This window comes from Bemisia tabaci, chromosome 6 (assembly GCF_918797505.1).
Source record: "Bemisia tabaci chromosome 6, PGI_BMITA_v3".
Taxonomy (NCBI): Eukaryota; Metazoa; Arthropoda; class Insecta; order Hemiptera; family Aleyrodidae; genus Bemisia; species Bemisia tabaci.
The window spans coordinates 7,129,378-7,155,354 of NC_092798.1; the positions used below are offsets into that span (position 1 = coordinate 7,129,378).

The 25,977-nt window shown below is 35.9% G+C and overlaps 2 protein-coding genes across 7 annotated transcripts in view; one reads left to right on the plus strand and one right to left on the minus strand.

Annotated features, from left to right (window-relative positions):
• The first annotated feature begins 273 nt into the window (after nucleotides 1-273).
• LOC109034200 (Mitochondrial cardiolipin hydrolase zuc) lies at nucleotides 274-10,327 on the plus strand. 2 transcript variants are annotated; one of them, XM_019047214.2, is made up of 4 exons: nucleotides 274-473; nucleotides 1,994-2,272; nucleotides 5,723-5,904; nucleotides 6,914-10,327. In XM_019047214.2, the coding sequence occupies exons 2-4, from the start codon at nucleotides 2,001-2,003 to the stop codon at nucleotides 7,120-7,122; spliced, it is 663 nt and encodes a 220-aa protein (XP_018902759.1). In that variant the 5' UTR covers nucleotides 274-473; nucleotides 1,994-2,000; the 3' UTR covers nucleotides 7,123-10,327. The 2 variants fall into 2 exon arrangements, with proteins under 2 accessions (XP_018902759.1, XP_018902767.1); XM_019047222.2 differs by lacking the exon at nucleotides 274-473 and adding an exon at nucleotides 484-686.
• Nucleotides 10,328-10,601: 274 nt separating this feature from the next.
• Nucleotides 10,602-25,977, minus strand: part of LOC109034175 (max dimerization protein 1) — a 279,247-nt gene continuing 263,871 nt past the window's right edge. For 3 of the 5 annotated variants that reach the window (XM_019047194.2, XM_019047187.2, XM_019047181.2), the window contains exons 4-7: nucleotides 22,226-22,340; nucleotides 21,463-21,676; nucleotides 20,221-20,396; nucleotides 10,602-16,818 (exon numbers count right to left, since the gene is read on the minus strand). In XM_019047194.2, the coding sequence (XP_018902739.1) occupies nucleotides 20,221-20,396; nucleotides 21,463-21,676; nucleotides 22,226-22,340 (505 nt within the window). In that variant the 3' untranslated portion in view covers nucleotides 10,602-16,818. Of the gene's footprint in view, nucleotides 16,819-19,584; nucleotides 20,397-21,462; nucleotides 21,677-22,225; nucleotides 22,341-25,977 lie in introns of those variants that run through there. The other 2 variants (XM_019047203.2, XM_072301399.1) reach the window with 2 other exon arrangements.

Below are 25,977 nucleotides of genomic sequence, written 5' to 3' on the forward strand. Positions count from 1 at the left end.
CCGCTGCGTGTAGTAATACGGTGAAAAATTCGATTTTTTGCAGTTATACGCGATCCTACGGATTTTAATGAAGTCCAACAACTGATAACAGCAGTGAGTTGCGAGGATCCTACGCGAGAATGCAGCACTAGTACCTGCTCACGAATTTTTACATTGACTCTTACGGGAGTCCAGGGTCCTATAGAACTGGTCCCTGACAGGACGCACAGCGGTTTACGACGATACTAGCGCTCGATGTTGTAAATACGGCTGAAATTGAAACTTCTTATCATTGTTTATGTATTATTTTGATTTGATTTTGCAAGCAATGTGCGGTCATGTGCGGTGCACGTGGGTTCCTGCAGAAACCGTGAACATAATTCTATTTCTATTCCTCTCCTTTTTGTGACTTTCTGGATTTTTTTTGGTATTGTTTTTAATCTTCATGCAACAATATTTATTCTTAACTGGACAAGCCAGTACTCATCATCAAAGTGAGTACGCATCGACCATTTGCTTTGTCGAATAGCAGCACGATTTCTTGATTCATGGTCTATCTCCAACCGACGCTTAGTAATTGAATCAAAGAAATAAAGCATTAGAAGTCCTTTTCAGATTTAAGGAAAGGTGATTCTTCATGAAAAATAATCACACTAGTTGTCGGGTCTTTTCAAATTACGAAAGCAGTCGCTTAAATTTAGAATTTGGTGAGGAGAGTTCAAATACTTACCTAATTTGGGTTTTGAATCTTCTTTTCCCAAGGATCCTCCATTATTTAATATGCAGGCCGAACTGTCAATCTTTTATTTGGAAGGATCAGTGCAATATTTTGTGTGGTTTTCAGAATTGTAGTCAAGAAACAATTATCAAATGGATTTGTAATTCCCATCGACTTATAACACAATCTGGACCGCGCACTAGGCCTGACTTTAGGCGGGGGAGGTAAGACAGCTAGTGGGGTAAATCAGGGTATGGACGCGCCTTCAGCTCAGTTGATACAGCCGGATATAGGAACGAAGTGTACCAGGCAACGGCTAACGGCACTGGCATTTCCATTGTCTCGGTACATATTGCCGGTACACTTGCTGGGTTGCCTATCATCTCGCCTGAAGGGACTCTGGTCTCGCCGAAATTTCCTAATGCGCGGTCTACATTGTATTATACATCAATGGTAATTTCTTTTTATAAGAAATAACATGAAATGCTACATGTACAGATTTTACTTCGCAACGCTCCTCTGAATGCCGGGATGCCTCACAATCTGTAATGCCTCATAGTGACAGCACAGACATTCAGCAACGTCACCAAGTTATCACCTTCCGACCAATGTACCACAAATGCAATGCAACGTTTCAAAATTTCTGCCGCCATTTTATTTTTTACAGAAAAATTGTTCAACGAAGCTGTTCAAAAATTTCACTGAATTTTGTTTGTACTCCCGATAAAAATCAGTGAAATTTTCAGACATTCAACCAACAGTTTCCCTGTAGAAAAATAAAATGGCAATGGATATTTTGAAATGTCGCATGGCGCCTGTGATACTTTGGCCAGAAGTTGACGAAGTGGCCTGCAATTTTCGAACACTTAATTAAAATTCGAATTGAAATATTCCTGCACTGGTCACAAAGAGACATCAATACCTAACTGTCTGAAAGTATGCTTCATTTTATCCATTGCAAAAGTAAGAATCATAACTTATCCATGCGTCTCTGACAATAGATCTAGAAAAAACAAGAAAAACTGCTAATGCCAACATTTTATGCCAAATATCAACATATGTGTACATCGCTTTTTGAAATCAAAAGCTCAGTGATAGAGGCCAATCTCAGTGCTGGTTCATTTAATGTTTTCCTCCGCCTATGTGTTAAACTAGTAGCCTCTACAAAGACACCAGCTCACCCCTCTAAGCGTTACATAATTCACAGACGGCCCCAAATTCTTCTACTTCATATCCAGTGAAAATGAAATTTGTTTCCAAGGTTAATTTGTGAACCTCTGTTTTTAACCCATTCAGCACAGAAATGGCAGATTGGTTCTGGAGGACTCTCACATATTGCCCTCCACATTTCAAGAAAGGGTTTTTTCTCTTCAATGCGCTTGTAATACTCTACAAAATCTGGCGCATAACTTCTCGGAAGGAAATTAAAAGCTGCCCAAAACCTCAGGACGCTGGAACTGACACCTTGAATATACGCAAGGCTTTATTCTTTCGGAATGAGGGAACAGCTTGTTTCGGTCATGTATATGGTGAGCCATGTGAATTTGGCAGATACTGTCCAGCCTATGGCTTAAGGTTTGTATTGCTTTTTAATTCTCATCTATTTTTCCTCTTTCTTAATTGCGGTGGTAAGATGTCCACCCTCAAGTAACAGTATTCTGTCAAAAAGTCAATCTCTGAAAATTTGGCGGCTATGCCCTTCTTCAAATGAGTAATCCATTCAGTTAAACGGGAGGTATAGATAATTGATAATTTCCAAGATTAAATTGATAGGCTCAGTAGCTGATGATGCGACAAAAGTGTCTCTACCCCTTCTGTTATGGTCCTGTTAGAATTATAGTTAATCACTTAGAATTCTTCCTAGCTATATTTGGATGTCATAAAGTGAAATCAGCCAAACTAAATCAGATGTTGCTTAATTTCCTCATATGTTTGATCTTTTTTCAAGAAAATTAAACACCATTCTACCTTGAAACCTTGTCAGAATACTCAGCACAACAAATTTCCGGTTTTGGTTTGTCCTTCGAACCAAACCAATTTTTTTCGATTCCTAGGTGCTAAAGAAGTCCAAAAATACCCATATTGACCTTAGAGAAAAAAAGGAGGTGTTTGCATCTTGAGGTTTGTTTACCCTATGACGTAGGTCGGTACAACCTGGCCAGCGAAATCCGGAATTCGAAGTATGAAAAATGGACCATAATGTCCCATTTTTTTGCTTAAAGCAACTCATGATATAATTTCAAGCACTATTTGTAGAATGACTTTTTTCCATAAATCAAACCATTTCCAAGAAAATCAATGATAAACGTTGCTGTACCGACCTACGTCATTAAAAAAATTCCAAGATGCCCGAAATGCAAACACCTCTTTTTTTTCTCTATGCATTTTAACTTCAGGAAAATTGGCTGGTGCTCAGGAGGCCGCCATTTTGAATTTTTCAAAATTGAAAAAACCCACGATTAGATTTTTGCAAATATCTCCTCAACGGTTCATCCCACAAAAAAAAAAAAAAAAAAAAAAAAAAAAAAAAAAAAAAAAAAACCCGGCAGAAAGAACATAAAATTTTCTACCGAAATCACCCTCCTCTGTTTTTTCTAACTTAATTTTTTGGTCGTAAAATTAACGTTTTCTTCCAAAATTAGCTAAAAAAAAGCTTAATTTTGCTGATTTTAGGAGAAACTTTGCTTCATATCTCCAGTCACGATTATCTGGGAAAAAAACTGTTATGCTCATTGAAAAGAACGTAAAATTTACTTCTGGGAAACATGTATCAATATGTTCCCAAACTTGATTTAATCCTGTGAAACAGCAGTTTATTAGCTCCGCCCTTAAATTGTGATTTTGTCGATCATCTCCTTTAAAATCAAGAAAAAAGAAGAAAAAACCCAAAAACGTGGCCCAAACTGTGTAACAACGTGGTAAAATAGTGCTGGGCCCACACTATTTAGGAAGGGGGGGGGGGGATAAAGCGAAAAACTTCAAAAATTTTCAATCAGAGCCAAAAATTTTGAGCTTTAATAAGGATCAGTACAAAACTGATGAGAGAGAGTGTTCAGCTCAGGCAGTTTGCATCAGAATATTAAGTTGAGGTCACGTCGAGAGATCTATAAATTTGGGTCTTTTTGTACCTCATCAGTAAATCACACTCGTCAGTGAGGTCAAAAGCCAAAAATTTAAAAAATTCTCAATCAGAATAAAAAATGTTGAGCTTTAATGAGTACCAGTAAACTTACCGTCCTGCAGTACAAAACTTGTACTTCAAACTTGTGCTTTGATGCCGTCTTGGATTTCGCAAGATTTTCAGTTGGGTTCACTGATGAGTGTGATTTACTGATGAGGTATAAAAAGACACAAATTTACAGATTTCTCGACGCCACATCAACTTAATATTCCAGTGCAAACTGCCTGAGCTGAACACTCTCCCTCATCAGTTTTGCACTGATCCTCATTAGAGCTCAAAATTTTTGGCTCTGATTGAAAATTTTTGAAGTTTTTCGCTTTATCCCCCCCCCCCTTCCCAAATAGTGTGGGCCCAGCACTATTTAACCACGTTGTTACACAGTTTGGGCCACGTTTTTAGGTTTTTTCTTCTTTTTTCTTGTTTTTAAAGGAGATAATCAACAAAATCGCAATTTAAGGGCGGAGCTAATAAACTGCTGTTTCACTGGATTAAATCAAGTTTAGGAACATATTGACATATGTTTTTCTAGAAGTAAATTTTACGTTCTTTTCAATGAGCATAACAGTTTTTTTCTCAGATAATCGTGGCTGGAGAAATGAAGCAAAGTTTCTCCTAAAATCAGCAAAAATAGGCCTTTCTTTAGCTAATTTTGGAAGAAAATGTTAAGTTTATGACTAAAAAATTAAGCTAGAAAAAACAGAATACGGTGATTTCGGTAGGAAATTTTATGTTCTTTCCGCCAGTTTTTTTTGTTTTTTTTTTTTTGTGGGATGAATCGTTGAGAAGATATTTGCTAAAATCTAATCGTGTGTTTTCTCAATTTTGAAAAATTCAAAATGGCGGCGTCCTGAGCACCAGCCAATTTTCCTGAAGTTAATATGGGCATTTTTGGACGTCTTTAGCACCTAGGAATCGAAAAAACTTGGTGTGGTTCAAAGGACAGAACCCATGTTGAGCGGTGATGTTTTTTTATACTCTAAAAAATTCACAGAAAATTTCAATCTGTTGGACAAGAAGCTTAGTTTTTTGTAAGATGATGAGACCTGGGGAGAAATTAGGAAACATTAAATGAACTACATCTTGTAAATAGGAACTGCAATTTCTAGCTTGGTTCAGAAATACCGTATTTACCATTATTTTCCCTATGTACATAAATGTATTTACGGATGAGCCAGAAATTGTAGTTCGTAATTGCAAAATTATGTCCCAATGCAGTTGTGCTAATTATGGTAATAATTTGGAATACATTTTGCAACCAAGAAATACAATTTCTAGCTCAATCTAAAAACAACGCATGTGCCCCTCGTTTCCATATACAGATAAGTGCTTTTATAAATGAGTCAGATATTGTAGTTCCTAATTGCAAAATGAAGTCCATTTTACTTCCAGAGGACATCAAAGATGAAAATTCTAACCTGTGTCCTCAACTTGAATTGGACTCAGAACTACAATTTCGGGCTCAGCCTCTAAATGGACCGCGTTAAACAGAAAGTAACCAAGCCACATCAGCTATTGCCTTTAACAGGAGAATTCAATTTTTTACGAGTGAACGTTTGTGCGGATTCCTTTGAAAATTTCAAGAAATTTACTTTGTATTATGGAGAAAATCCACAGAAATTCGCACAAAAATCCGTACAACTGCAATTTTATGTAAAAAATTAAATTGCCCGATTAAATTTCGCAATAGCTGATGTGACTTGGTTCCTTTCTGTTTAATGCGGTCCAAATGACGTATGTATTATTATTTGTTTCCCTTTGAACATAAGTTTTTTCACAGAGGAGCCCAAAATTGTAGTGCCTACTTGCAAAGTGTAGTCCAGTTAGCAATTTTGTCCTTTTTTCAGAGAGATAATCGACTTCATCAAGTCCGCTTCTGTGTCGATAGACATTTGTGTTCTTCATTTAACCATGGATCTTATTGAAAAAGCCATATTGGCTGCTTTTGAAGGCGGGGTGGAAGTTCGAATCATTACAGATCCTGAATTTTTCAATGAGAAATCTCGGATTCCTGACTTGAGAATGATGGGTATGATTCTTTCATTCTTATTTAAAGTTCCTAACTTTTGTAACTGAAGGCCACTTACTGACAAGAACAAGTGTTCTCATCAAACTATTCTTGCTTGATGTTTTCCTAAAGGTAAACATTTTTTCATGGACTCCAAAATTTCAAGTATTGCGGCTGTTAAAAAGAAGGAGCGTTGCTTTTAAACCTATGTATTATTTTTAGTGTCCATTTGAATAAATAATCAGAGGAAAAATTGTTTCCGGTCCCGTGGGTTTATGAAATATTTTAAAGATTTACAACTCTGAAATTCCTACGAAGGCAAAGATTATGCCATTTTTCATTTGCAATTGTCAAGCTCAAGAAAAAGAAACCCTCTCTTAAGAAACAGAGGTATCCATTGTAAGAGAAATGCTGACATTGGTAACTTAACATTGGTATGTGAGTCATATCCAATGCTTTTCTGTCATTTTTATTCATTTCGATCCATAACTTACATTCAATAGTTTCAATTTTCATAATCTCCAATTTGTAACAACCCTCGAAGAACCACAGCATTTGTTGCTGGCTTTCGTTATTATTTAGTATGATGTTCTTTTCGACCCCCTGAGGGCAATAAGCCCTTAAAATAGGAATGTCACATGCTAATTTTAAAAACAGGAAGGCTAAAAAGTAAATTTCTCGGTATTTTCAGTAATATCATCATCACTCACATGAAGGAGCACATTTTGAAGATTGTGACATTGTAAATCTCTGCTCATGGTCTATTTTTTGAAGGAAAACAGACGAATAGTTGCCACTAAAACTTTCTGCGAGTTTTGATCACTCATCCTAATATAATCACATTCTACTGCAGAGAAAGATTTTGATTAGTTGCCTTTGAATAAAGTAAAACATAATCAGAGATTTTTAAACGTTACAATTGAGGCATGCTTTTTTTGCACTCAGCCATTGATATAAAAAAAAAAAAAAAAAAAAAAAAAAAAAAACTGAGAATGTGTCAATGTTTTAATTTTTCCTCTTCTATTCACAGGCATTCCGGTCAAAATCAAGACGAATTCTGATTTCTCAATGCATAACAAATTTGCAGTCATGGATAAAAAAGTTTTACTGACTGGATCTTTGAACTGGACAAAGCAAGGGCTTTGTGGGAATTGGGATAATTTCATGATTACATCGGATCCACGCTTGGTCTCTCAGTACCTTGAAGAATTTGAAAGTATATGGAGCGATCTATCTTGAAGAATTTGAGAGTGTATGAAGCGATCTATGAAACTTATTTTCCAATTCTTCAAGAGGTGCCAAAGTTTACCTCCTAGGCTGTGATATTAGCTTTTAAGAATGATATCATATCCTACCGACTTTCCTGTGTCTATTGTTATGTTCTTTTTTCAAGGGTGAGTATATTTCTTTCCCCCTAACGTAAAAAGGACCAAAAGTGTTCAGGAGAAGAATTTATTAACACCAATGGAACAGGTGATGTATAACCTCCATCTACGTAGTTTTGCAAGTGCTGGGCTATTTTTCAAGTCCATCGGATACAACAGCACCCTTATTACTCAAATTAAACCAATAATTCTTGGTTAAGATAATCGTTATGTAAGTCATGGGCAAAAAGCAAATCAGGCATTTGGTTAAATGCCTAGGCAAATAGTCAAATCTTCTTACTTAGGCTGAAATATTGATTACCCTGCTATCTGTAGACAAAATTATTCTCTCATCATGTGGGAAGGAGTTCTCTGTAGAACTGTTGGCTGCATGCAATGACAAATAAGTCTTAGTCCTTAAGTGCACATTTATAAATGGTTTTCACAATTTGGATGGTTGAAGAATTATGAGGAGCATTTTGGAACAGTGAATGCAATAACAGTCTGTACTTTTATTGATTTTTACTTTGAAAATATTGGACTTTTAAGAGGTCTTTGTGAAAACATGAGTAATCTACCTCGTAAACTCTGAAAAGAGGCTGTCCCATTTTCAATAGGAAATGGCCGCAAGAGATTTTCCATCCAAACTTTCAGGAATCATAACGGATCATTGGAGAGGCCTAAATCCGGTGACCTTTTTCGTCTAGCCCTCCAAGGAGGGTGGGGGGAGGGGGTCAAAGGTCAAACGCACAGACCGCCATGACTTTTGATCGAAGCAACGGATCAAATTTATCTTGGGCTCAAATGAAAGCTCTTAACGAGACCTTTCATTTGATGTACATTAAAGTCTGTTTTGGGTAATTTTTTAATGTGAAAAAAATTATTGTTTGATTTTTCAAGCCCAAAAAATTCAGTTTTTCGGGTTTTTCTATGAAAGGGAACGCATGAATCGTTACAAAAACCAATTTAAATGAAAGCCCTTGATTCAAGCTTTAAAACGAGCTATCGTTGAACCTGGGGAAATGAATGGTTCAAAAGTTATGACCGTTCAAAGTTGGCGTGGCGCGCTATTTTCGAAGTACGCGGAGTGTATACTCGCGTGCCACCCCTCCCTACCTTTTCCCCTAGTGCCAACTTCAGCTGTTAACGGATACAGAAAGGTCCAAAGCTCCTTCCACCTAAAGAATGACCAATCAATGGTGCAAAATTACTTTCATTTCTAACGAAAAAAGTTGCACTTGAGCACTTGAAACTCGCATTTACTACTAAATATCTCTCCGATCTATTCTCGTCTCATCAAGATTTACCTGCATGGGAATAATCAGATACCGCAATGATGAGAGGCTTTATTTGGCTATTTGGCTATTAAATATTAAATCATGGAGTGGGAGGGGGGCGAAAAAATAATGTATGCCAGCGTCTTGTTGTTTATTAGCATTTAATATATTTTTATATACTTTTTTCGTTAGAAATGAAAGTAATTTTGCACCAATGATTGGTCATTCTTTAGGTGGAAGGAGCTTTGGACCTTTCTGTGTCCGTTAACAGCTGAAGTTGGCACTAGGGGAAAAGGTAGGGAGGGGTGGCACGCGAGTATACACTCCGCGTGTTTCGAAAATAGCGCGCCACGCCAACTTTGAACGGTCATAACTTTTGAACCATTCATTTCCCTAGGTTCAACGATAGCTCGTTTTAAAGCTTGAATCAAGGGCTTTCATTTAAATTGGTTTTTGTAACGATTCATGCGTTCCCTTTCATAGAAAAACCCGAAAAACTGAATTTTTTGGGCTTGAAAAATCAAACAATAATTTTTTTCACATTAAAAAATTACCCAAAACAGACTTTAATGTACATCAAATGAAAGGTCTCGTTAAGAGCTTTCATTTGAGCCCAAGATAAATTTGATCCGTTGCTTCGATCAGAAGTCATGGCGGTCTGTGCGTTTGACCTTTGACCCCCTCCCCCCACCCTCCTTGGAGGGCTAGACGGAAAAGGTCACCGGATTTAGGCCTCTCCAATGATCTGTTATAATTCCTGAAAGTATGGATGGAAAATCTCTTGTGGCCATTTCCTATGGAAAATGGGACAGCCTCTTTGACTGTCTGCCTAGGTATTTGATACACTTTCTGAATATTTGCCTGCAATATATACAGTGCACTACTTTCATTTGGACCATATTTAATCTAAATACGCCAAGTCACATCAAGTTTGAACTGAGGAAAAGAGGTTTGAAGTTTTATTCCTTTGTAAAACTCATCATTAGGGACAAAGTTTTACGACAACTTTCCATGCTTAAAATATTTTGTCCAAAATTTCAACTTAAGTCGATTTCACTTACTGCGACAAATGACAAGTTTCAGTGTTCCACATGACTGTCTAGTTTCAGCTCCCAAGCTATCCCAAGTAGCATTTTTCAACGGAGAAATCGGGATGTATTGCGATTTTATCAGCGATAAAATCGCTAGGATCATCAACATCTGAGCGATTATCCTCAATTTTATCGAAATTAATATTATGATAAATGGCGATTTTATCAAAGAAAATTTATTGCGATTTTATCGAACAAAAAATTGCGATCTGTAGAGATTTAATCGCCATAAATCGCAATTTTTAATGCACTCATATCTTGATATATTGCCACCGATATAATCGTAATAACCAACCAATAAAATCGCTAATTATCATGATCTCTGCTACTCGGGATATTGTTTCTCCCTCTTGTAGTCAAGCTTTGTGCGCAGTCAAGATCATAAGTCTATGACTGTAGTGCACTCGATAGTTGGTAGAGGAGCACATTCTCCTCTACAATTACTGCTGTATGCTCATGTAAGGTTCTAGGGTGTGGCTTTTACTGCAAGTAAGTCGTCAGCACAAGTTGACAACTGATGTTGGCACGATAATTAGTGGAAGGAACTTGATTAGATTTCCTTTGACAGATTGTCATGTTCCCTTTGGGCCTTCTTTGCATCTTCTTGCGTTTGTAACTTGTGAAATAGATAATCCTTCTAGACTTAATGTGTGAAAATCCTGATTACTTGTTCAAATGATCTAAAGTCAAATAAATATTTTTTGCTGGTCAACTTCTGTATGTACGGTACGTTTGTTTTGTTTTGTTTGTTTTCTTATTCTTTTCAACTTTAGAAAAATGCACTAAGTAGGAAGTCTGTTTTGTGTGCCCAGGCAAATTTAATGAAAGAAATTTAAAGGGTAATATGATTCAATTTAGCTTTGAGCAAGTTTGAGATGTAGTCCACAATTAAATACAGCGAAGTCTATTCTCAATGAAAATAATCTGTTTATGAAGTAAAAAATTATCGTGAATGGAGGAGTAGGAAAAAAGAATAAACAAAGCAGTTGAAATTGTTATAAATCTATTTTTTTTTTCTTTTTCTTTTCGTTTTTTTTTTTTGAACATTGTTACATGGACAGAAAGTAGGTAGGTACTCTAAGAGAACTAAATTTTTCACAATAGGTTTTGTTACAACTCTTTCATTTGACAGTAATATTTCACCTTGCGCTAATTGACTTGCAGGTTTGCAAGTTAGGTCTTGCAATGAAATGAGCCTGTTTCGTGATGTCAAGTAGCCTCCATGAAGGCTTGCGACAGCACTGCGTTCATGTGTCTCTGCTAATCAGTTTACTTAAGCATTAAGAGAGGTCTCAAATGGGTTCAAAGTGCCGAGAACAAACAGCAATTCAAATTACATTGGATGAAAGATAAGGCTAGGTTGTAAAATTTAGGTACGTAACATTGAACAAAAAATTGATAAGTTTATAAATGAGGCTAAAATTTTGAAAAAGAGCACATAACATCCAAGGATTCTTCACTAGCTTTACGAAGAAATGAATTTAAAAAAAATTAAAACCATGATGTTACTGTTGTCACCAACAGTTCCAAAAATTTGGCTACGTGAAAAAGATTTACCAGCTTATATTGATTTCCAGGCTCTTGATTAAACTATGTTGTACATTTCTTTCATCATTAGCATTCTACTAACAAAACAGATCTTAAATTTCTAAGAAAATCATGCTGATCCGATCCATTTTGGTTCAACTTCAGGAACCAATATATTCTGCCATGGTTGGAGGATTAAAGAATACGTTGCAGCCTCCGTTTTTTATAAAGCTTGAGATAATTTGAGGTCGATTACAAGTACCAAGATCTGCTGTTTAGAGCTAAGAGGACTGCACTTGGACGTATTTATCATCGACCGATGTGTTTTAGATGATCAATTAAGTGTAAAGAGCGGCCAAGGAAGAATGTTACGATGCTGGATAATGCTCATGTGATCAATAAACCCATAACAGCATCTCTTACGAACAACTTAAAACTGATCAAAATAATTTAGTGGCGGCCAAACTCTTATTATTCAACTCCTGATCTATCATTTACATCACTTTGTTATCATCTTGTGCATGTTCGATAGTAACATGATCGTTATTGAAATTTTGTCTTTCCTGATCGAACGCCTCTGATAGGACTCAACTGAGATAGAGTTAGTTGACTGATTGGTTACCCCATCCAATTTGTCTGTTTCCTCCTTATCAAGTTGGATAATCAACAAGCTATCAGACCTGCTTTAGTGATTGAGAACCGATCCATTATCCCACCCGATAAAAGAAAAGGAAAGTGAGGCAACCGACTAATCCATCACAAATTTCAGCTTTATCTCATCACATCCTATCCATGGGCAAAATTTCAATAATCGGTCGCAGCTGTGAGAATAAAAGAATACAAGGATGAATTTCCATTGATACTATCTGAATTTGGAGCTTTTAACTTGCCACACTGGATCAATAACCTCCTAAGCTACTTACACAAATCAAGAAAGTTTAATTTGGCAACAGGCGGTACAACAGATTTCTCACAAAACAGACTAAGAACATTGAATGATGGAAATTTGGAGGAGTTGACAGGGAAAAACTTCATAAATACATACATCCTTGCATGCAGACTAATACATGAGTGCATTCCTTCGTGCATGTATCAATGGACTTCATGTACACACATCGATAATTTATACAGAAACTTTTATCAAACAAATTTTACACAAGACGGCTCAGCTATTCTGAGCCGATGGAATACGAAAAAAATTAAAAAAAAAAAAAAGAAATATATAGACAATGTTCAAAGGTTTATAAATATGTAAATATGAATGTGAGAGTTCATCCATAAACACACATGTACATATATCATTATAATACATGGAGAAATTTCAATAAATATAGATTCATTTATATGTACACATACGACTTCGCTTGTACGCATTCATCAACGCATACTTGCATCTTTTTATTTACAGTGTAAATGACCAATATCGTTTCTTACATCTTGATAACAGACTGGTTTAGTCAATAAATACATTCAAATCTATAAACGAATAGATCAACATGTGTCAATTTTTTAAATTGCTTTACACTATTTTCATCTCCTTATATCATTCAGGATCGTCATTAGACAATAAAATTATTTTCACATAATATTTCTTTTCTGTATCCTAAATTTTTGGTTTTTACGTTTACTTCTGCTATTTTGTTTATATTTTTTTCTGGTTTATTTTATTTTATTTATTTAATTATTTTTTTTTTTTTTTGCATTTTTCTCATTTAGAAGCTTATTAAGATTCTAAGCAAGTATAAATACAAACTACATACTTCAGTATGTATTCTTTCATCCATTTTATTTTATTTTTTTTTTTTTTAATTTTAAAGCTTTTAATTTTTTTTTCTACTTTACACTTTAAGTTTTTTTTGGGTTATTTTTAAATTTTTAATTTTTTTTTTTTGGTTTTCTAGTTTTAACACAGAAAGTTTATTGATATTTCGATCGGGTGGTCACCCGATGTCTTTTGTTAGTTTCATTCATTTTTTTCCACAACAATTTCTTCTCCATATGGCTTAGCACTACGGAAAGAATCATCACAAGTAAATCAGCGCATACTCTAGCGTTAATTAGCTATGGTGTCAAGGCCCAGTCCAATACGAGTCACTTACTTTATGCCGAAAGACTTGGAACAAATAATAATAATATTGTGATTAACAGATTAGGTATTTAGTTGAAATAATCACCACCCGGCATTTGTTAAAATTAATTCTAACTCAATTTCTGAGTCATTCCACAAATTATCTCAGGTTCAATTTTTAAACAATTGACATTTTTTTAACAATTTTTTTTTTTCAGGTTCAATTTTTTCGGGTCGGCCTCTTGTGGTGTAGTGGGTGCACTGGCTCTACAATCAGGAGGTCCCAGGTTCGATTCCTGGCTAGGCGACCCGAGTTTGACGGTCTCACACAACAGTTGCCTTGGGCTGGTACATGGTAGGGACGGAGGGGGGAGGGGCTGTAACTGGAAGCGCAAGGATTACCACTTGTGTGGTATTTGAAGTGGTAAAAAGAAAAAAAAAAAAAAAAAAAAAAAAACAGAACAACAATTAATAATTGATTCAAACGACAGAATGTTGAAAAAGCTCCTCAGAGATTTCAGTTAAATATTCATCAAACGAGATGAATTCTCCTAATTACAAACTATCATCTCATTGAATGTATTTGCTTTTATTACAGCCTGGCGAAAAGTTGTGATCGTTTTGATTGGACTGGACCACTTGACAAGAAAGGCAAAGAGGTAAATTTGACTAAAACAAGTGCAATGTATTGCGCTTTACTTCCATGGGCTGGTTATTAAGAAGAGAAAATAATACGGTTTAAACTGTCGCAAAGCGAGCAGACTGTAACTAACTTTGTAGAACATTTAGTGAAGTTAAATTTTACAGAGGGAGAAAAGAATACTTCAAGTTTCCTAAAGAAGCTCCAGATGCAGTCCGATCAGCAACTTTTCGAATCGACGTACGCTCCGATTAAAATAATTTAATTGACAGGATCTTGACAGGAGTAAGATGAATGGAGTCACTACAAGAGTGTTAAATTATAACAGAGCTATTTTTCTCACGCCTCAGAAGTTCTAATTTCCCTCCGATAAATTTTTACAGGGGCATTCAGAAAAATAAGCCGGTTAACAGTTCTTAGTGTGATGCAAAGGGGACCCTTAGGTCTACAAAAAAATATGTGTGGAAAAATACAGGACATAAAAGAGACTTTGATACAACACAATTACACTGAGAGGAATATAAATTAACATCATAAAAGGGCACAATTTTTGTCAATACAAAGTGACCATTTTGAGTTACTAAGAACTGTTAACTTGCAAATTTTCAATAAATATCTATGACATTCTTATTGATATTATTAATAATCTTTGCACTGAAAATTTGGAACTACCAAATTGAGAAATGAAGTTCATTCTTTCGTGAACAGGACAGATTAGAAAAAAAACTATGGTTTTAATGGTTTTGATATTTTGCGTTTGGCGGCCACAATCAGCGTAACATTTGAAGTATTCGTACTAATTGGCTTCAATTGACAGGTATCATTTTGCAGGAAAGTATGGAGAAGGAATTACTGACAATGTAAAAATGGTTAGGAAACGCAAGCAAAAATAATATTCATTGTACAAACGCTCGCTTCTGTCTTCGCTTCTTGCTGATTCGTCCAATAGTTTGACAAACTTACTTCCATCCTTCTTGAATCTTGAAGTGCATTGTTGAGCTCACATACAATACACCTTTCTTTACGATGGTATATCCCTTCCATTTTCTTTTGAATTTCCATCTGTCATGCAGAGACTTGGGGGAAACAGATTTTTGTCTGTCAGAGATCTGTCTTACACGACCGATAAGTTTCCAAAACCAATTGAATTTCGAATAAATTTGTCAAACCACCGCCAAAAACTTCATCTCGAGATGAATGAAGAACAATTATGAAACTATCGTTGAGGATCAGTATTCAACACTCGAAAAGGGAGGAAAAAAAAATTATAATTCTGGCATTATAGATGTTTTTAGAGGCATCTCGTTCCCTCACGCTTCATCGCTAGGCTCGATATCGATGTGACAGTTCATACTGCTTATAAATCTTTGGATATACTGTACAATTTTCATAACTCAGATGACTATCATCAACTTAAATTTAGATAAAAACTTCTTACTACCTAATAGTATCAAATCAATCTTATAATGTGATAACATAAAATAAATAAAATTTGATCATAAAAGTTTATAAGTAATATTTTGCATTATTTAACCAACATCAAAGGTTTAATAAATAATTTATTATACATGTACTCTTGGAAACTAATCAACTGATTTTATTACTTAGGAATGAAGGACTAAAACTGATCACATAAGAAAAAAATTTAGAATTCCTTCCAAAATGATAATGTAGTGTGGTTGAAGGGCTTAACATCGTTCTGGCTGAGGTAAATTTCTCAGCATTGTTTTCCTCTTTCAGTCAACAAAATATTGTACCCCTTGTACAGAGGATCGTGGGGGTCGCTGGTTAATTTTTAAAAATAGACCATTAACCACTATAAAAAATGCTGAGATTTATCAATCAGTTTTTAAAAAATCCTAATATTACCAGTGTTCATCATTAGAGGAATTTCTATCAAAAAAGCGATGAATAACTTTATCAACAACCAATTGATTAGTTTTCTATAAAAATCTTTAATAAAATTTTCAAGTCAAAAAAAAGAGAAAAAAAAGAAGAAGAAATAAATTTTACACGTCACTTTTCCTCCAAGTTCTCTGCTTTAGAGGGAAACTTACAGGAACGGTGATAAACGGTATTCTCAAACGTGAAAACCTTTACTTATCTACATACAGTCTCATACCGAAATTAATAAAACTCTGATAATCTTGAATTTAGAACAGGGGCAAAAATTCTAAAATAATACATTACTTCTACAAAATTAGAGTAAGATTTTGTCAGAGGCATGGAACATAAAATTTGTGCTCTTACTATACAACAGATAAAGACGTATTTAAAATTTCAAAAAATAACTATCATGATAGGTAATACAGAGGTAGAATGTCCACACGGTTTCTCAACTTCTCACAATTTTGGTTGGGTCACAATAAAATTTTCCATTAGAACAATTCATAATTTTCCTTACCTTGAAAAAAAAATTATAAAAAAAAAAGAAAACAAACGACAATACATAAAAAAGCAATAACAGATTATTTATGAAAGAAACAAAATAATAAAATAAATAAATAAATAAATTATAAATTTAAATAAATAAACATAACATTCTCTTTCCAATTTTAAGTAGCAGCGAACATTTTTACTTATCACAAAAGCAAGATCGATAAAGAGGGTACGGTGAAGAAAAAAAAATAAATAAATAGATTAAATCGTGGCCCACTTTGTGATTTGGCCACTGGGCTACGGTTAGGTAATTTTTTCAGTTGTTGAATACTGATCATCAAATTGATAATGAGAACGGATCAATGAGTTTCCAATTATAATTCCTCCCCTCAAAGAATCGAGGTCCATTCAGTGGGATTTCGTTTGGGACAGGGTGTGTAGGAAGGGGAGAACTGGTCGAATACAAATATATTTATAAATATATATATATATGTACAGAGGTGCAGGCTGGTGACTAGATCAGCATACATGTTGGGTCTCGCTGATAAGTAACTTGGGGCCAGATCCTCCGCTTTCCAGTCACAAGCACCTGTCAATAAAATTATCATCAGCACAACGCCAAAAACTCATGGTCAAATAAATATTCAAGTTAAGCAGGAAAAAAATAAGATAATTAGGATAAAAATATGATCCCTGCAAAGAAGCCCTATGATTCATTGGAACATTTGTGACCCTTCACAGAAAAAGAAAGGCATGGACTGGAATTTTTCAGAAGAGCAATTCTACCATGCTAAGGAAGAATGCCGTAAGAGCCTTCAGACAATACCAAATTTTCTCCAATAAAATAAGAATATCAGGGAAGTATGTGAACACTTTCCTTCAAATTTTTCCGAGAGTTTTATTCGCAGTCAGCTCAAAATTTTCAGAAAATTTCAAGAGAAAATATTCATAACACTCCTCAAATATAAACATTCAATTGGAAGAAATTTCACAACTTTCGGATATTCATACAGCATTTTTCCTTAGCATGGCAAAATTAATGTCAACTTAGATTCAACAAAGAAGCAGTTTACTGTGAAACTCCCAAAACGCATGTCTCGATTAGCGACTTTGCATCTTCATGCGAAGAAAATTCTGATGAAACTTCATGAAATGATGTTGATTCGTTCTCCTTTAAAAAAATAAAATGGGAGTGGAGATTTCAAAACACCGCAAACGAGATGTGGTTTGAGAGTTTTACCGCCAAAGTAGTATAACTCATTTATTCACCTACGAAGAGCATGAAACTGAATTTCGATACACTGATTTTGAGTTCCCAAAATGGTATATTAAAACTATTGATAGATATTTCTAGGAATTATTCACACTTTTCAGCATTTGTTTTGCCAAAAATCTTGCAAATCATTCATCGAGGCAGTAGCACCAATAACTCAATTTTTTCACGCACTACCGTTTCTTTTCCTGGGAATGATCCCGTTAATATTTCGAAGGTACGTTCCAAAAACAACCTGTCTTTGCGGTCCCTTCTTGCTCTCATGTAATCAGTTCAGATAAATTATAATAAAATACTTTATCCTACAAATTTGAACGTAACTCCATCTTTTTCACTCGGGTGGAGTCAACAGAGCAGCTCAATCTATTGTTTAAGGATTTACTGACTTCGGTGAAATCAGGTTGATTGAATAAACCAAAGTACTTGCGTTTCAACCCTTAAACGATACCCGCAGTTAGTCGCTGACTTCGCCCTCACCTGCCACTTCCTATGGCATATCAAGTGATGACTGGTGGTACTTGGGCAGAACATCCAATACTGTAGATCAGTACTGCACTTAAATTATCTGAAGCATGACGGACCGTCAAAATTTGAAATTTTGAAAGCAGAATAAAAAAGATGTTTCTTGGTTCTGCACTGGTGGCATATTTGACTCAATTGACTGGAATTGGGGTGGTATTTTGACTTTTTAGGAAACTCAATTTGACGTGCATCAAATTTCTTCTAAAGAACCTAAAAAGAGCACTCAAGTGCTCCTGATGACACACGTTTTACTTGACACAAAATAGAGCCTTCGCTAGAGGGAAAACAATATGGGTGATTTACCTGTTACGCTGCTTTGCCAATTATCAAAATGGTAGAAATAAAAAACTTCTTCGTTCTCGGAGCAAAGTTTCTCATGAAACAACCTTACGCTCCAGAAAAAACGAAAAAAACATTGACACAGAAATTATTCAGCGTAAATAACAGGTCCATCTTCACCTTAATTTTTCTTCAGAACACTATTCTAAAGAAAACCTTTTTTCAAGATTCTATAGATACGGTACTTAAAATTTGTATCAGCTTGTTGAAAACTTAGAACATAAATTCAGGTGGAATTGTCAGAATAGCTACTATTATCCCATCTAACCTTTAGAGAGGCTAAATCAAAAGTTGATGAGGAATTGGCAAGACTGTAAAAATGAAGTTTCTACTTGTTACGTTGAATAAAACAAGAGGTAAGAGTATGGTTTGTCTCAAAATAGGTAAAAGTCAATAAGAATGCTCATCATTAAACTTTGCCAGTACTTTCAATGTTCAAGTAACGAGGGATTTTTTTCGAAAAAAGACAAGAGAAGGTAAAACAAAACAAAAATAGAAATATGAAACAGTAGACTAAGTTATGTTTCCTGCACCAAAGTCAGTATGGATGAGAAGAAGAAAAGTTGGACCAGATTTCTCAAGAATAGAAACAGGCCATAGAAAAATAACAAAGCCTTTCTGTGATGAGAAAAAGGAAGGAAAAATTTTGGTTGTTGATAAATAGTTGAAAAAGCTATCAATAGTTTCTGAATGTTCCTCTTTTTGTACTTATTATTCTTGATTGGTGATCGGATAATCTTTGAAAATGAGATGGGAAAAATCATTAGTCGTGAGAGGTTTATGCCAGCATTATCATGAGAGGCTAAACAGTTTCTGATCAAAGTCACAAGGATAAGGTGGCTTGAATGGCGAGAGATTTTATGCCCGAGTTAAACTTGGTTGGATCGATTGAAATAAGGAGAATGAAAATAAAGTATTGTGTTGAAAATGCTATTATTGCGACAAAATCTATGCTGCTGTTCAAGCTATTAAAAATTGACAGAAATTAAAAAAAAAAAAAAAAAAAAAAAATTGAAGAAGCAGTGATTGTCAGAAATTCTTATTCTAAAATTAGACTGAGAGGAAAATCTGTTAACTAGCCACTTTTTTTCAATACATTGTCATACTTCAATTTTAATCCTGTCGCCGTTCAAAGATGTAAGAAAAGCGAAAAAAGAAGAAAAAAACCAGGCCAGCATGAGTATTGTCATGCGATTTAAATAAAATACTGAACTCGAGAGATATTATTACTGAAAAAGTTTATTATTTGTAATACATAGTGTTTCAGCAATACAAAAATGTCACAATATAATAGATGTATTTTCTTTTTTTAAAATTAATTAGATAGAAAATTTAAAATTAAAAAAAAAAAAGAAAAATAAATAAGAAAGAAGTAGGGAAACTGTATCACATTTATTCCTAAGCCTATAATACATAAAATTGGAAATAAAATCTGCAGAAAGCCTACAAATCATCAAATCAGTCCACCAAGTACTTGAAACAGTTGCGTGGTTAACGGCCATCCACACAAATGAGATGAGTGTGAAGTCAACAGTTTTTCAAGTCGCAAAGTAAAAATGGATTAAATAAAAGTAAAATGGAAACAGAAAAGCGAAATAAGGCGGAAAACAGTACTGTAAAGGAATTTTTGATTTGAGATAAGTTAGTTCCGAAAGAAAACGTGCAATCAGCAGAAGAGAACTAAGGATTTTAAGAAATTCTATCGGACCGAAAAAAAAGAAAAAGATACAAAGTACTCTACAGTTTTTCCCCCGTTTTTTTTGACTAGAATCACTTAATGTACACATCCATTCTTTTATTTCATTCATTTTGTTTTTCTCTTTTGTTTTCTTTGTACAAATTGTAAATATTCAATACCTAGATGACTTCCATCTCGGACAGCGTGAGGCGAGAGGTGGAAATTGCAACGCCGCTGTCACTTGACGTAGATTGAATGCTGCTATGGTCGTCGGTATCACTCTGGTTACTAGTGTACCCGATGACATCAACTTCATCTGTAAACAAACCTGGCGTTAGAATATGATCCACTTCATCTGTAAGCAAATTAACGTATTTTCGTGTGTGTTTATAACGGCCAAGTTTGAAAGACAAAACAAAAAATAACAAAACAGAACAAATTAGGTGAAACAAAACAATGCGGAACCCAACTCTCTTGTAAAAGGAAGTTGAACAGAAAAACATTCTATCACAAAATATTTGTTTGATAAAAAAGGATCGATCATCACACTACAGACTAGACTACATGCACAAAGGGATTACCTAAATGGTCAAAAGTATATATTTTTCAAAGAGGCGATTCTTCATACAAAACAATGATAAAAACAAATGAGGCTGTTTCCTCTTTTATCCTAGCTCTTAGGTTCCATTCCATTCACTCAGCATGTAAACTTAGTTAAAAGAGTTTTATTTCATTTAAATTCTCCAGGGACTGCAAAAATTAGTACTTCAGGGGATCCAGGACAAACCCGTCGTATTTACATTTTTGCAGATTTTCAATTACAGAAGTTCCATTTTTGAGTTTTGCTTTTGTTTTGGGTATGATTCTAAACTGGAGCAAGAGCTAGTTATGACTCGAAGCAATCTTAACAATAAAGGCGCTCATGTGTAGGAGATCTAATAGAGGGGCTAGGAAGACAAGGCGTATAAGTACAGTTTTTGAAAAAATTAAGATATTAATGATTCCAAGTAAAACTAGTCTTAATGCACATACTGTAAAAAATTTGCTCCCAAATTCAAATTTTTGAGCATCAAAGAGTCAGTTTGAACTTTCTTTCCGCCGTAGGAATCTATGTAATTTCAAATCTTCAAACGTACTGCTTGGAATAGCAAAAACTGCACTTACGTACCTTGTTCTCCGGGTCCCTCGTTTGTAGCTTTCTCTCAAATTTTTTTTTTTTTTTTTTTTCATTCTCAGAACAGCCCCAGTATAGTTTCCTCTGATCCAATTGAGGTTAAAAATCAAAAGGATTTGAAGAGTAGGTATCCTTGCGCTTAAAAGTCTAAGATGTCAGATAAAATGGAATTTTTTGGTAAGATTTTATTCTTCAAAACTGATATCTTGAAACATGATCTCCAATGAAAAGGGATGGAGGTACGTACCTGATTCTGAGATGGATGAAGGAGATGCGGAAGAGGAAGATTGAGAGGAATTTGTACAAGACAGAGTGGACGAAACAGAACATTCTGAGACAGAACGGCGCTTAGTGGTGTTGAGGGAAGCGCCCAGCTGCTCCAGGCGCCGCCGCAGGTATCTTTGCTCACGATTCAGGTGCTCTTTATGGATCGAATGCTTTCGATCTTGACTTTCTAAGTTCTGAAAAAATTAAGAACAAAAGGTTAATTTGTTGACCCAAGGAAATCTCACCAAACAAGACTGTCTATAAAATCTGACCATGATGATTTCTGACGATTCGTCATCTAGTATTAGAAACAAAATGTCTCTTCTTTTTATTAATATCTTTCATTCAATTACGACGCTTATATTTTTCTTCATGATAATAATATTTATTATTCTAAGTAAAGAGTAACCACGGTTATAAATAAAATTATCATCTTGATCATCTAAAACCTTCATCAAGTTATCCTTGATTTCACATATTAATATTTTCATGAACTGGTTAAATTTAAATAATTACCATATTTTGATTAATAGAAATTAAAACTGTGGAAAAGATGTGTAAAAAGTGATCTTGTGGAGGGACAGCATCATACATAGTTCTCTAACTGCTGCAACTTTCAATTTTAGTGATCTGATGACTTCCAGGAAAAGCAGGTTAATGCTCCACTTGGTCACGTCAGAGCTCAGGATGAATTTTCAAAATAATACTTTTTGATTAGACCCATTATTCACGATGATACTTACTTTAATAAATCTTTTCGCCTTAGTTAAAAGTCCTAACGTGGTATGCCTCGAGGCTTCATGGCCCAGAGGTACCATTTCCTTAAGTTTTTCTAAACAATTCCGCAGGTGCGCTCGCCTGAAACAAACAAAGAAATCAATCATTGTTGGAGAGCCAGTAAAAACCATATGAAAATTAGAACACGAAGATTAATCTAAGACATTATAAAAATTTCCTAAGTTTTTTTGGTGTTTTCGTTAAGACAAGCAGAAATACCGAATCGTTAGACCGAGGGTTGCCACGAAGTTCAGAAGATTTTGTTTCATTTCTTTCAGGGAAAACTGATACAAATTCATTTCTGCAAAGAGAAGTTCTTGGGCGTGGAATGAGTGATAAAAATCCGCATAAAAAGTCAATAATCGAAATCGTCCATTCGGTGGTTCCCCTTTGAAAAAATTGAACATGAGCGGAGACTCACATCGCAGCAATCTGATACATGCGTTTTTCATTGACTGAAGCGATCGTTAATGGCTCGTTTCAGAAACAAAATATTATGTGCCCTTGAATTCAGGAGCAAGGCATAGTTTGGGATACATGGATTAATCTATCATTTAAACCTACGGAAAAGGATCGATGAACAGGGTGTCCGCAACGAACAACTTAAGAATCGATTCTTTACCATAGCTCCAGATGGGGAAATATCGATAAACGATCATTCATGCCTCGCCACTGCTCAGAACCTCCGATTCTCACTGGAGGTAGGTGCTTTCATTACAATAAGCCGAAAAACTGGTTCCATACTGTGAAATTCGGTTCGAACCTACTACGAAAGCATTCAGTTTTGCTTGGAACGTACAATCCCGAGCAGTGGCGTGGCGTCAATTGCGATAAATCGATTGTTATGTATTTTAAACCTATGGTAAAGGATCGATTATTAAGGTGTTCGCTGCGAACACCCTATTTATCGATCTTTTTCCATAGGTTTAAATGGCATAACAATCGATATATCGCAATTCACGCCACGCCACTGCACCGGGCAGTCTGGTCGGAGGTCAAGAAGAACCCCCCCCCCCCCCTTCATCTTCTTCTTCTTCTTCGTCTTCTTCTAGAGAGCGTGACTCAGGAGTGACAGCTAGCGTCTCTCGCACGCTCTTGCAGTCTGACTGTTGCTTACCAGTTCGGAGTACTTGGCTGTGCTACGGAACAATGCCGTATGCGCCTTCAGACGTTGCCAAATTTACTATGATAAAATTCGAATCTTCAAGGAAACTTGTTAAACATTTCCGTTTCCAATTTTTCATAAAATTTTGTTCGCAATTCGATCAAAAGCATCGGAAAATTCCGAGGAAAAACGTACATACATAACTCCCCTGGAAATTGAACAATCAATCCAGGGAAATTTGTCGACATTCGAATGATCATACGGCGTTCTTCCTCAACACGGCAATACGGGTCCGCGAGCATTCGAGCAGATTTAGACCCCCCTCCCCCACCCCTGGGTACCGTGCAACGAGCGCAGCACGCGAAACGCTCATTATCACCCTCCTACCCCGTCGCTGCCCTTAACTTCGTCGCCGGATTGACGAGATTCAATCGGACGCGGAGTTGCCAAACGACACAGAAAGTGATGATTTCTAGAGACATTTTTAAAGGGAGCATTTTGTGAATATGATTTTCTTCTGGAACCGACAAAACGACATGTTTTTTGGACCACAAGAAGAATAATTGTCGGGGGGGAAAAAGAAAAAGCAGAGGACGGTTTTACGAGCTTGCGCGAATTTAAAACAATGCACGATATTTTTTGAAATAGATAACAAGGTTGCCACAGAATTTAGAAATTGAAATTCCCTGACATTTCCCTGATTTCCCTGACACATTATGGTGAAATTCCCTGACAATTGAAGATGTAACGGATGGTTCAGAAGGCATAATTGGATGTCTTTCTATCAAACGGAACTATGTGCATTATGACGTGAGATCTGTTATGCATACATGCTAATGGGTCTCAGGGCTCATGTTTTAATGCACATAGCTCCGTTTGGCAGAATTACGTCCAATTGAAAATAGTTTTCAGGCGAAATTTGTTGTTCGAAACCTCAAACCCATTCTAGAAAGCAAATGAAGGTGATTAGACAAATTTTCCCTGACTTTTCGTCATTTTCCATGACATTTCCCGGTTTTCCCTGACTTTTTAAAATTCCCTAGCATTTCCCGGGTTTCTCTGACTGTGGCAACTCTGAGATAATTACAAGGAAAAATAATGAAGTGTTCGGTCGGCATCTATCGGAGAAAAACTTTGTTAGGCTCCAAAAATCATGTTTTTCCATGTGTCCAGTGATAACTAAACACTGTCAAGTAAAAATGTGCTTATTCCTCCCGTGCCACCGCACTTCAATTTTCTTTTCGACAGAAAACTCCGTCTATTAATGGTCGAAACAAAAAGAAAGTGAAAAAATAGGAAATATAAAAACCGGGGTTGGTATAATGACGTGATAGAACACAAAAAATATTTGATGACATTTTTAAAGAACAATTTAACTCGATTTCCTTACAATTTTTCTTCGCCTCGCGAAGAGTATATTCTAAAAGATTACTTCAGACAAAACCTCATTGCAAAAGGAATAAAGTAGACGTAAACGTTTTGAAAACCAGAAAAAGAGACAGGTAAAACCGATTTTCACTGGCGATCGGATCGGTTTTCGATCAGGTTTGCGGCAAGCGAGTCGTCGTAAAACTTTGAGGGTGCGCCTTCAAGAGGCGCCATTTGACACTGGGCAAGCGACGCGAGCAACTAATACAGCTCCCACGTGGTGATCTGGCCTACACGCCGATTTGAAGGAGTTTTGAGGCGCTCGCGTTTTCCATTCGCGTTCACCGCTCCTACATGTTAGCAGTGGCGCACAGGAAGTGAAGTTGCTCGATGGCTTTGAAAGTCGCATTAATCGATCGCGAATTTTAGGAAAACGCATATTATGTATGAATCTAGTTGCCGGTTTGTAAATTTAAATCGTTTTCGATCGCAAAAATTCTCTTGAAGCATCGTGTCACGGATCCAAAACATTTTCATATCCTAAAGTTTTACTAGTTTTCGAGAGAAAGTTTCAAACAAAACCTGGAGCTCATTCTACTTTCTTTCCAGATTCTCTTGGAAAAACTAGATTTTTCTCCGAAATTACGAAATGAACATCAATTTTTTCATTCCTTGAATACTTATATAGAGGCTAATGGGCGTTGGCCACCTTCAAAAATAAAACCTCAGAGTGAAAAGACAGACAATTCCGGTCACCATCATTATCGGGCTAAGGAAGAACGCCGTGTGAACATTCGAAAGTTGCCGAATGCCCTTCGATAAAATGTCTATTTTTTAGAAAAGTTATGAACATTTTCCCTTGGAGTTTTCAGGAACTTATGGTGAAATGGCGAACAAAATTATCTGAGAAATCGGAAGAATGGATATTCATAAGTTCACCGGGAAATTCGTGTTTTATCAAAGAAAGCTTGGCAACGCCTAAAGGTTCATACGGCGTTTTACCTTGGCACGATGCTTCGCATTCTTTCAACGTTCAACCCGTATTTTTTCAGACGCGGAGGAAAGGCTCCGGTTTTGCACGACATGTTCATTCCGCGATTGGGCTTTTGACTTTCCCAGCCAGGCGCACCCGCTTCGTCCCTCGGGACCAGAGAGCATTACGAACGGGCGGAACCGAGGGCGGGAGGAAAGGGGGGGGGGCGAAGGGTCTTGACTGCATACCGTTGATGGATAAACTTGCGAATG